General features: G+C 42.0%; 1 protein-coding gene across 1 annotated transcript in view; it reads left to right on the top strand.

Moving 5' to 3' along the window:
• The window catches only part of TENM2 (teneurin transmembrane protein 2), a 761851-nt gene that overhangs the window by 420180 nt on the left and 328547 nt on the right, over positions 1-13124 (top strand). Inside the window, exon 3 of the mRNA XM_040239453.1 lies at positions 1300-1534. Within this exon, the coding sequence (XP_040095387.1) occupies positions 1300-1534 (235 nt within the window). The remainder of the gene's footprint in view (positions 1-1299; positions 1535-13124) is intronic.

The following is a 13124-nucleotide window of genomic DNA, read 5'->3' as shown; positions in this document are numbered from 1 at the left end:
AAATTCTCCAGGCAAGAATACTGGAGTGGGTTGCTATTCCCTTCTCCGGGGGGGATCTTCCTGACCCAGGGATCGAACCAGGGTTTCCCGCATTGCAGGTGGATTCTTTACCATCTGAGCCTCCAGGGAAGTCATATGTAGTCATATGTATGTATATATGTGTGTGTATATATAAAATATATATATATGTGTGTGTATACATATATATAAATACACATACCAAAAACACATGCATATATATTTTCATTGTCAACATTTTTTAAAAACTCTAAAAGTCCAGATCTTCAGCTTTCCTAGAAAAACCGGAAGATCAGTTGCCTTGATCTCTAACCCCTAAATAGCCACGTGAGCCTTGATCTGAGTGAAGGCTGTTCCCTATCTGCTCCTGTTCACCTCAATCCACTTCACTTTCCTGCCTGGCCCCTGACAGGTGTTTAAAGTTGCTACTCCCTGACTTCCATTATGCTATATTCTTATACCTTCAGAAAGATGCCATACTGTTATTTCTTTTTATCTTTATTTTGGCCACACTTCACAACATGTAGGAGTTCCCCAACCAGGGATGGAACCCATGCACCCTGCAGTGGAATTGTGGAGCCTAATACTGGACTCCCAGGGAAGCCCACTCCCTCCCCCCTTTTTGGACATTGTTTAAAGAACGTATGGGGTATCCTGGCTTACCAGGAAATGGACTGGGAACTTGTTACAACAATGGTCATCCTTGAATGTCACATGACTTTCCTTATGGAATCAATAAGTTCCAAATAATTCCCACTGGTCAGCCCTCACCAGCCTGGTTTTACTAACCTAGCTTCTCATTCATCATCTGATGCCTGCTACTGCTAAGTCACTTCAGTCGTGTCTGACTCTATGTGACCCCATAGACGGCAGCCCACCAGCCTCCCTCGTCCCTGGGATTCTCCAGGCAAGAATACTAGAGTAGGTTGCCATTTCCTTCTCCAATGTATGAAAGTGAAAATTGAAAGTGAAGTCGCTCAGTCGTGTCCGACCCTTAGCGACCTCATGGACTGCAGCCTACCAGGCTCCTCCGTCCATGGGATTTTCCAGGCAAGAGTACTGGAGTGGGGTACCATTGCCTTCTCCGATTTGATGCCTGCCTAAAGGCAAATCAAGGCATACTGTTTATTAGTAACTGACCCTGGGATGCTTGATGTAGTCTTACCTGCATTTCTGGTTGGTGATGTTCAGCACTTGTCAATATCAAGTCTTTGGTTCCAGATAGAGTGTTGGCTGCTGCCAGCAGCCCCTGACCGCCATTTCTCTTTCCTCTTTTCCCAGGCCCTCCAAACCACCACAGCCAGTCGACTCTGAGGCCCCCTCTGCCACCCCCGCACAACCACACGCTGTCCCATCACCACTCGTCTGCCAACTCCCTCAACAGGAACTCGCTGACCAACCGACGGAGTCAGATCCACGCCCCGGCTCCCGCGCCCAATGACCTGGCCACCACACCTGAGTCCGTTCAGCTTCAGGACAGCTGGGTGCTGAACAGCAACGTGCCGCTGGAGACCCGGTAAGTCCCCATCGTGATCACATATGCCTCCTTCCTGCCTCACCCTCCCAGAGCCTCAGGGTGGCGCAGAGCTCTGGTGGGGTGAAAACCACGCCTATGTTGTGGGACAAGTTGACCAGCTCCGGCTGTTCCCTTGGTGATTCCACCCTGGACAGCAGGTTGATGGGTATTTCTTTTGTTCACGCGTGTCTCCCTTTAATGCATGTTTACTTTCTTCGACAGCTCCTGTGTACCCAACTAATAGAATTAGCATAACATATTTTTACACAAAGGCTCATGGGAAACATGCTTATAAGGGTATATTGACTGAAAGCTGCTGATAAATTATGCATTTAGCCTTTCCTGAAGTAATAAATGAAGACTCATTTGAAATTAAGTGTTTGGGGAGACCTTGAGAAACAATCCCCGATTCCAGACTGACAGAAGTATAATTTTAATTTATATTTCATCCAACATGCAGTCTTTCTTTAATCCCTCCTGTACACACTTTTTAACAGCTTGATGCCTGAGGGGCAAACAACAGTGTAGGAAAAAACAAACAAGAAAAAAGGGGCAGCGTTTATGTTGAAAGGGAAGAGATGGAAAGTGATCTCCAGGTCTGGCTTTGTTTTGTGTTTGCTTCTGTCCTTTTCTCACCTTTGCTTCTGGTCTTCCAAAATCACCCTTGCCTTAGTGACCTGGAGGAAGGGGCATTGGTCGCAGCGTGGCAGGCTACAGTGTAATTGGCAGTGGGTCGACCAGATATTGGAATGCTCTTGTTTTTCCATCCCCAGGCACTTTCATGGTGTGGGTACTTCAGTAGTCACTGTTTCCTAGCCCAGAAGAACCATGGAGACCAAATAGAGAATGGGGCTAATTCGTACTGAACCTTTAGAAAGTTCTCACATAGTTTTTAAACTTTAATAACTTAGGTTTAAAGACAAAAATAATCTGTAATCTTTCTGGTAATGGCCAGTGAATTTTCTGCATGCAGCTGGAAATAATTATGCAAGCCATAGCATTTCATGTTGTTTATCTCTAATATTTTTGTGTTATTAATAAGATCTTGAATACGTTGAACACCACTGTCACTATAGTCACTTCAAGCTTTAATGCATTTTATTTTCTAACCAGTGTAGGTGATTTGTAACCATGCCTGCATTCTTAATCTCTAAGGTTTACAATAAGTAAACTCAATAGAAACCATATGCATATATTATATATAATAGATAGGTTTGAACATTTGCATTGATATAATAACCCACTAATAAGTAGCTTTATGGAAGGGTTCCAGGCTGAAAGCTAACTAGTCTACCAGGCTAGTATATTTTCATAGTTGGTGGTGGTCTTTAAGACTGGATAAGATTTTCTTTTTTCTTCCTTATATTTATGAACTGCGATAGAGTTTGTTGGGTACTAGTCAGTCTATTTTCACATTAACAGACCATTATTTGAAAAATATTAATAGTCACTAGACATGAGGCTATGCACAGTGGGTAAGATGGAGGAGGAGAAAGGGTAGAAGAAGTGTAGTAGATATTGGGGAAAAGGAGGAGAAAAAGGAAAAAAGAGGACTACCATCACCAATACCAACCAGTTTTTATTGTGTACTTTGTATATGCCAATATTAGTGGTTTAAATGCACTGTCTCAATCAAGCCTGGAAGCATTTCAGTGAAGTAGGAAGAAATCATTGTGGTCACCATTTAAAAAATTCAGAATGTAGATTTGGGGGTCTTGCAAAGCATAAACTTGCAAGCATTCTAGAGCGTCAGTGAGATGGTAAATTATGAGACACTGGATGGAACTCTGGTGGTTTCTATACATAAGATGGTGAGATATCTGATCACAGACCTACAGTTATTGCCTTGATTGTCACATCATCAGGGAAAGATCCATCAGAATGTCCATTCCTCACAAAGAGTCTCTTATTGGTGATGAGAACACATACATTGCCTGAGGGTATCTCCTGTCACCCATCACATTCTGATGTGATTGGCAATAAATATTTCCCTTGAAAAGATCTGGGGGAGAGGACCAGCAAACCAAGCATACCCTCTTCCTGCTCTCCTGAAGTTCTCCCAGAACATGCCTTCCAACCTGTTGAGTCCTTCTTCAGGTTATTAGAGTACTTAGCATTTCTCCTAGGATTGGAGTTTCTCAGTGCTTTTAGAGGAAGCAAGCTTGAAGAATTAATAAAATGGCCAAAACCTTGAAGCCTATCAGAAGGCAAGAACAGTATCAGATGCTCTCTGATCAGTACATTCAAGGGCCAAGAATTAAAGAATGTAAGTCCCTTGAGATGGGCCACTACTAAAATCAAACCCAGATATTTGAAATTCCATCCATGAACTGAATACATGTAATTTGGGTGTGCAACTGGTCTTGTATTGAATTGTTGAACTTTATGTTTCTCTTTTAGGTATTATTTATTCAGTCTTTTATTAGCAAATATTTACGGAGTCTCTTGAAAATACTAAGTGCTATGTTAGGTACTGGGGAGATTATGATTAAAACATGTATTCTTCCCTCATACAGCCTAAAAAAGGATATAGGCACATAAACAGAAAGATCATGCAGTATTTACAATAATGGCAGTCTGTAAGTTACAGGGGTTGAACAGTTGACATCATAATTAACTATTCCAGATGTTCAGGAAAAGTTTTCCAGCGGAGGGGCTGTTTGAGCTGGGTTTGGAAGGATAAATAAGAGTTTTACCTAGTAGATGAGTGGAGAAAAAAAAAATCAAAGATTATGGCATCATTTGTTCCCATTCTTCAGTGATTTTTCTGTATAGTCTTGGAAACTGTAGAAGTGAACAATTTCCCTCACTCCAGTGCTTAAATATTGTTAATTTAATGGTGTCATTTTCTTACCCACCAAGCAAATGTAGGAAATGGAAGCTCTTAAGTTAGGGTAATGATATCATACTAGGATTCCCATTCATGTCTTTCATATCAAATAAGAATTGATTAACCACATTGGAAAGAGAGAACCATTGAAGGCAAGACATTCTGGAGGCTGATTATGATGTAGTCATCAACTGTGAAAGTGCAATGGAAATTTACAAACAAAACTTCACCACCCTGGATCTCATTAATCTAGACTTCTGGGCATGATGGAAGAATTTCATAACTCTGGAAGGTGATGGGTAGGCATTCTGCCACCCCAAAGACTCCAAGCCAAATCCAAGGTGTTTCTTTAGACCAGCAAGGAACAAGCCCTTGCCCCCTGCATTGCTTGTTGATGTTCCCATCAGTCTTAATGAGGCATGTTAGATCTTCCCTGGACTGTGCTTTTTCCATTTTTTGTTCTATGACAAGTAGAATCAAGGTGCTGGTTAAGGAGGCATAGCCAGAAAACAGCACTGTACAAATTTGGAATTTAACACAAGACAAAAAAAGCTTATAAGGAAAGTTCTGTATCAGTGTTAACCATATAAATAAAAAATGCATACTACCCAAAATAATCAGTTCATGTGTAAACCATAATATAAGCCAAGAGAAACAAAACATAGGGCAGAGGAACTATTTGCAAACAGCCTGGGTGGTCTACAAAATCACTCTCCTCAACCATCTTTCTCTCAGCCTACTTGCAGAAGGTCTTAGAACAAGGTCCATGGGTAATTCTGAGTTGATACCACCTATTTCCTCCTTCCTCTCTTGAGAGCAACAAGGTCAGGAATCCTTCTGACCAGCTGCTTCTTTGGGAGTTTCTGAAGTCAGCTTCTCTTTGTCTAAAGTAGTAAAAAGTAGCTCAGTGACAGAACCTAACTTCTTCCATCGTGCATTTTGCTGAAGCAAGCTTCTTTCTCGGAATCTCTCTCTGGTAGCAGGTCACTAAAGAAAATCCCTAAGCAGAACAAAACTTCCCTCTGAGTTTGCTTTTACCCCACAATATCAGAGTAGCCATCAAGATCCTCAAGCTGCAAACACGTTTGCAAGTTACTTTTTGAAATGGTCATCCATTACTCATTAGAGAAACATCTATGAGACCCAACCAGATGCCAGGCATTGAAGAATAAGAAAAGCAAGTCCTTGTCTTTTTGTAGATTCTAGGCTGTAGACAGAATGTGAGCAAAAGATTAGGCCTGTGACCCTACAATGACAAATGTATTAAGTGCCATGTGAGGTATAGAGAAGCCAGACTCAGGAGAAATTGGCATATAAGCTGAGCCCTAAGGATGAGTAGGTGTTAATTAGACTTAAAGAATGTTCTTGGTGGTGAAAACCATGATCCAGTGGGAGGAGAAGTGCTATGATTCCAGGAAGAGAAAGCAAACTAGAAAGACAGGCAAGGGCAGGACAGAGCATGGTTTGGGGCTGCTTTAAAGATTCTGGACTCTCCCCCACGACAGTGAAAGGTCACTAACGCGTTTTAAACAGAAGGCTGAAATAGTATATAAATAGTTTTGTTTTGCTTTCAATTGTGGTAGCTGCCTTATGGTTAATAGGTAGGGGGTTGGGGAGAGGTACAGTAAGACTGAGGGTGCAATTTGGAGAATACTGCCATGGTTAAGATGAAAAATGGTGGCGTTTCCATTAGGAAACGCAGTATCAGAGCTGTCTGCCTTTCTCCTACCAATCTGACCAGAAGGTGAACATTCAGAGGTATGGGGAATGTACTAAAGGTAGAATCAGTGAAATTAATGATGGCTGGAATGTCAGGATGTTGGTTAGACAGACGTGAGCACAATACCCAGTTTTTTTATTTAAGAGGCTGAGTGAATAGTGATGTCAATTAAAAAACAAGTTCAGTTTTCCACCTCTTAAATCTCTGAGGCAACAAGAGTATTGAGTTGCTGTTATTGGCCAGACTTATTTTGATTCTAAAATAATAGATGTAACATAGAAGCACATCCATTTACAAATAATAGCATAGTTAGTGTATCCAACTCCACTTTTCTTGGGTTTCCTTTGTGGCTCAGCTGGTAAAGAATCCACCTGCAATGCTAGAAACCTGGGTTTGATCCCTGGGTTGGGAAGATCCCCTGGAGAAGGGAAAGGCTACCCACTCCAGTATTCTGGCTTAGAGAATTCCATGGACTATATAATCTACAAGGTCACAAAGAGTCAGACACAGGAGCGACTTTCACTTTTCACTTTCACTGTATCCAAAGTTCTTAGCAGTTGATTTTTCTCTTAAAAAAAAAAAACTCTCCAGAAATTTTGTTCAACTTAATTATTCTACATGATTGTATAGTTCTGTGAATAACAACTTTATCAACCAGTTTTTGCTCAATACTTAGTTTTACAGGCATGATCCCATTGAACCCTTTAACTCTTCTGTTGAGTGTATGTTACTTATCCCTATTTTAAATAAATGAAAACTGAGACTTGAGAAGATGAAATTACCTGCACATCTCCAAATAAGTAGGTGGCAGGACTGGGACTGAAACTTGGGTCTACCTGACTCCACGTGCCATATTCCCATCACATGATAATGTCTTTGAAACTAGAAGAACAGAACAAAACAAAATGATACTTATTATCCAATGAAAATTTACCCAGGCCATGGAAATGATGAAATTAATGCATTATAAGTGATGTGAGGCAAGAAATGATCTGAGGGATGAATCCCAGTCTGTGACTAGACATAGAGTTGGTCACTGACAAAATCATAAGCTAGGCAAGATATAAGGGACCCTTGTCTTCAGCTCTACAAGACTGACAGCCACCTGGAATGGTAAATCTGAAGCCTCAAAGGACCATGGTGGCAACAGTATGGGATACATGTGAGCTGAGTTCAGAGGTTTAATGCTCTGCCTATAATAAATTGCGAGAGTAAATTGAAGCTGCAGAAATAAAAAGCACTGCTACATTTTTTTAGCCCTGTGATTTGCAGGAGGTTTATCTTCCAAACAGGACTTTGCCAGGTTGGCAGGAGAAAGCCACACTGCCTTGAGTATGCTGGATGGACATTTGGTCATTGCTCATGTAGGGACACCCAGAAAGTTGTGATGAACACCCAGGAAGTGCTCTGATCAAGAATGGAGCATGTTGGGCTTGACAAGTGGCACAGGGAATCCCAGGAATCTAATTTGGGTATCAGCATTTCGGAAAACCTACTTTTTATCTTCAAGACCAAGTAATCTTAGCCTCATCTGGAAGCTTTATGAGGAATGCATATTTGGGAATCAAGCCTAATGACCTTTAGTAAATAAGGTTTTCATGGAGAAGCAATGAGATTGTAGAAACATCCCCACCATACTGAACCTGAAGACTCTTCTCCACTTGTTCTTAGATTGATTTTTCTACCTAAGGATTAATTTTCTGACAGAATCCCTGACAAGCTTGATCTTGAGAATATTAAACCAAGGTAACCTGTTTGCTCCACCCCCCCACCTGCCATTTTTTAAAATGTTTTCGAGTGAGGTGTAAAACTAGAATTCATTCTGGGTGAACCAAATGCATTCTAACACTTTTCAAATCAGTAGGCAGCATGATTTCTCCATATTGCAAAACATTATGCCCCCTCTAAATTCTCATCAGAAGCAACATGGAAATTAATGAGACCTTTAGGTTAGCTTTTCAAACTCAGCCTTAGTTTATAGCTTTACCTTGCCTTTTTGACACCATGATCCCGCCTGGCCACCAACAGCATTTCACGTTGCAGTGCACTTTAATTTGGTAGTTTTCTTAGTCTTCCTTGGAAACTGGCAGCTTATTAATCTCAATAACTGAACTGCTCAATAGGCACGCTCTCCAATGAGAAACCAGACTGTGTTGTTGTTTTTTTTTTTTTCTTGGCTGATGGAGACAGGGGTTGGTTGTTGGTTAGAGGCGGGAGGTGGAGTTGAGGGTGTGTTGACGAGTGGTAGAGAAAAACCCAGTAAGGAGGGGTACCCCATACCCCACATCACTTTCTGACAATTGGCAGGAAAATAAAGAGAACCTGGTCTAATCCATCGCTTTGCTATTTATGGCTTGCGGTGTTAAACACACTCAAACCCATTAATAAGAGAATAAAGTGTTGTGGCTCGTGTGCAAATTACAAGGTGCATTAAGAAAGAAACAAGCATTGTATCTTATTTAAGACCACTCTAGTCTGCTCTTGGCATGGTTTGCAAACTTGGAAACATACTTAAAGGTAGAGGTCTACAAGGAGGGCTCAGCTTTTAAAATGTGTCTCCCGCTATAAAATTAAAGCCTTGTTAAGTTTATTAAAGCTCTGGGGACTTGAACTTCTTACTTATGAGTTACCACGGGAAAGCCTCTGGGTAGAAAGATGTTTTGTGTTTTTTAAAAGTCATCCCTCCGCAGCCTGGACCACGGGGACCCTATTACAGACTGAGGCCACCTTGCGGTCATGCCTTGGAAGTGCAAGCCTCTGCCCTGAGTCTGTGTAAATGTCAGACTCTTGGGTTAAGTTCACAGTTGAAAAAAGCCCAGTATTTCCATCTCTGTCTGTGCTCTTTCACCCATTCAGCTAATATCAACTGTCATTCCTTCGGGGCATTTCCTGAAGCCTCCCCAGAGGATATTTCATCTGGCTCAGATGGGAGAAACGATGGAGCGCGAGGCTTTTCTAATTCTGGCTCCGCAATGATCTTTTTCTTTTCACAGAAGCCAGATAAGGCACTCATGGTTCTCCCAGGCAGGGGCAGTAGGCTCTGCTCCTTTTCTGAAGCTTCCTTTGATTTATTAGTCTTGGTTTGGCCTGCCTTCGTGATTGGGGATCTTATGTCCCCAGAATCGCAGTCCATCACGAGGCACTCAGCCAGTGTGCTGCTCAGCTAGGACCGCGTCCTTTGGTTGATAAGGGAGCTGAAACAACCTGAAGCATTTTTTCTCAGATAGCTTTTTCTCCCCCTTCCAAAACCCACCAGTTTCAGACTGTTCCCTAAGTCTTGTATGCAAATAATCCATTTTTATGACAACATTAACCACGGAGAATCAGCCTCAAAATCATGTGTTTTTAATTCCTTACAGAATCATTTCTTGCTCAGAGTAATTGTTTGAGAAATCAGCAAGTGCTTCCAATTTCTGTCCTCAGTGTTTTAGCTGTGCATGCCTGCCTTATATTTCAAAAGAGAATGAGTAGCACTTCCTTTTTTTATTTGTGAGATGGTTCTAAAATTCTATTTCAATTTGTTAAAAGCTTTGGCTGGGTTGGAGCATCCCTAAATCCATTGCTCAAAAAGTAGTCCTCCTGTCAAGATGTTGCACACCAACGATATGACAATTAAAAGCTTATTATTTTGCAATTACTTGAAGGACTGGATATAAAATCCGGTTCTGGGAAGAAGGTAGGAAATATTCTTCCTCTTGCATGGATATATGCTTAGATATGAATTTTAATTGGGGAACTGTGCCTTTTTAAATCTATCAACCCAGATCCTCTCCACTACACTTTGGAACAGGGAATAAGAAAGCATAAGGTGATATTAGGCACTTTTAAGCATTTGGTGGGACCCTGGGGAAAGCAAGCTTAGTAAAGTGAGATAATAAATGTAAAAACCCTCTGAAAGTGGAGCCCTGCTGTGTGGGTATCTTGTGTTCAGCTTAGTGCTTTCTTAGTTACCTTAGTGCCACGGTCCCCAAACTTTTTGGCACCAGGGACCAATTTTGTGGAAGAGAGTTTTTCCACAGACCGGGGGTGGGGGATGGTTCCGGGATGATTCAACTGCATTACATTTATTATGCACTTTATATCTAATGCTGCCAATGATCTGAGAGGAGGTACTCAGTCCATGGCTTGGAGGCTGGTGCAGCTCAGCTTTTGCATTTTTGCTGACCCTGAGTGACCTCTTCTCTCTTTCTCCAAAACCCAATGAGTTAGTCTCTCTAGTCCCGTGTTAAGACGCTCGGCAGATCTGAGGACTTACTGCATGTGATGTCTTGGAAAGGGAGACCCCGGGGATGGCTTTGAATTTATCTAAATAATTAGAAAAAGGAGGGTATTAGTTACTGGAAGGTAGAACAAAAGTATGAAGGCAGTTTGAAGAGCACAGAAATGGGGTTTTGTCAGAGACAAGGTGTCTTGAAGACCTGACAATTTGACCATGATGTTCTGTGAATGAGTTTGACGAGAGTGCTCTACACAAACCCTGCAGATATTAGCAAGTGACTTGATGTATATTTGGAAATGGTGTAATATTTAATCATTTTTTAAAAATTAAGCACATGTTTATTTTCTATAAAATATTGAACACTTTTGTTTGTCCAAAGGTGGACAAGGGCAGAGATCGTCTTGTCCAGCTTCTAAACTTCTGAGTCCATGCAAGGAGAGATGGTGGCCACATTGAAAATCTTTGCACTGTGTAGACGGACTGAACACTGTTCCTGGTTTTGTCTTTAGTCATTTTCATCTCTTAAATGCCTGCCTTGTGCCAAGCACTGTTTTAGACACTTTATGTTATCCAGTTGGGAGCCCTGTCAGGAAGATACAACTTGGGGTAATGTAGGGTGTGGGACAGAATCAAAACTCAGGCAGAACTTGATTCGGGGACTTGAACTCAGGTCCTAGGCATCTCTCTCTCAGCTGTTTTTCTGTTTCCTAACATCATTCTTAAGCAGGTGTCCTTTTGTGAGATCTCTGTGGGAACTGCAGGCTCTATTCTCATAGCTTAGAAACTAACAGAAAAAGGATTTCCTCTTCATATTTCAAGGAAACTCCCAGGAACTCAGCTAGAATCCCATGCCCACAGCAGACCCAGTCTGGAGGTCTGGAGCATGGACCATGTTGACTGATGAGGCCTGGATCATATGCCTATGAGGACCGGATACAGAAAGAAGGGTGTGGCCATAATCAAACACCATGGTGTTAGACGGTAAGATAGAGAGCTGGCAGGCTGAGAAAAGACAAGAAAACCCAGGCCAAGTTCAGTGCTAGCTGTGCCCCAGCCTAGCTGCTTTTGCTTACCGCCTAATTACATTATTTTCTCTTCTGGGCACACAGTCCTGGCCAGGGCTGGGAGTATGGGAGGTTCAAGAGTATCGGTTACCTCACTTGCCTGGACACAGCAGGGGGTTTACAGCTGATTCCATTATGAAGCAGAAAGAATAAGTTCCACTGAGTAGTTCCCATCCCCTTCTGATTCATCACCCTCTCTGGTTCACTTCTCAAACATCCCACGACTTTACCTTGGAGTTCACTGTGGCCACTGAATGCATCTTAACTTTTATTAGTCCCCTGATGTCTCTTTCCAGCTATCATCTTCTTTCCTGCAAAAGTGCTTGGATTCCACATTTTCTAATTAAAACATGCTCATTTATTGTCTTACTAACCAGTGCTCTTTACGAGGGCTCATGATGAGCAAGTTAACTCAGAACAACTCAGTGCATTTCTCATCTCCTGAAAATGGCTGGAGAAGCAGTTTTACCTTTATCAATTTGAAGTCCTTGGTTTTGCTTTTTAATAAGACAGTGAATGGGAGACCTTTAATTCCATGCTCCAAGGTTCTCTTCTCAGCAATATAAAAATGCATCTTATCCTTTTTGTGCTAAAAATTTTAGATAGGAGTCAGTCTGCTCCCTAATGGACCTTTCTTATAGCTACCATCAGAATAGTTCCACATTTAATGAGACAAAAAGTTTTGTCCTAAAAATCAGCTTCTCTTATTGTCAATAATTATGCCCATTCCTATTTACACTCTTGGGATTTAATCTGATGTTGTATGTTGTGCAGAAGCTCAGTAGTAGGGGAAAAGCGCACACCTACGTTTAAACTCCCTAGAAATTCAGTAGAATGGTGTGTGTGACACTGTGGTGGGTGTTAGAACCAGGTAGGAAAGGACACATTCAGTGTGTGTCTAGAGGTTCTTTTCTGAATTTTCACCATCATGGGCCCTGTCTGGAAATATGAAAGCTGTGTTAGGATGGAGACCTCCTCCTGTCCTGCCTATAACATGCATCTTCAAATTCACAATACCTTCAGGTTTTAGAAAAGGGAGAAGTGTAGAATTTTCTGCAGGGCTAGAGTTGAAGGGGCTATTTCAAGGAGAGAGGAAGAGAGAAGGGTAGGAGGTGAGGTGGGAAGGAAGGGGTCTGATGATGAGAGTATAGAAACACCTGCCATCTTCCAAGAAGCTGGTCCCTTGATTCCTTTTTTTCTTTTTTTGGCTGCACTGCAAGGCTTGAGGGATCTTAGTTCCCAGCCTAGGGATTGAACCTGGGCCCCCAGCAGGAGTGCAGGGTCATAACCACTGCACCAGCATGGACTTACCAGCCCCTTGATTCTGACTGTTGCATCAGAAGGCAGACCAGGAGGAGGAATCAAGGTCGACAGGGTTTAAGAGGAGAGAAATCATTTAGAAGAACCAAAGCAGAACTTTGAGGCAAGAAGCCATGTTCAGATCACTTGTGCAGGCTGATATCTGTTTTACAGATGAGGAGGGTGAGGCCAGATGACTCATCAGTTTCTCAAGCTGATTGTCCAGGTGGGGCTGTAGGCAGGTCTCTGCCTGGAGCTTCCCTCCATTTGCTGCAGGATGATCAGGCAACTTTGTTGCCTGTTCATCCCATGCAGAATCTTTGTCTCCATTTCCTTCTGCAAAGGAACAGTCAAGAATTAGGCAAAGAATTACAGCACGTTTTACAATAGATTGAAGGAATTAGATCTGATAGACAGAGTGCCTGAAGAACTGTGGATGGAGGTTCCTGACATTGGAC

The sequence above is a fragment of the Oryx dammah genome, unplaced genomic scaffold (genome assembly GCF_014754425.2).
Source record: "Oryx dammah isolate SB20612 unplaced genomic scaffold, SCBI_Odam_1.1 HiC_scaffold_5, whole genome shotgun sequence".
Classification (NCBI taxonomy): domain Eukaryota; kingdom Metazoa; phylum Chordata; class Mammalia; order Artiodactyla; family Bovidae; genus Oryx; species Oryx dammah.
This window is presented reverse-complemented; position numbering and strand designations above follow the sequence as displayed.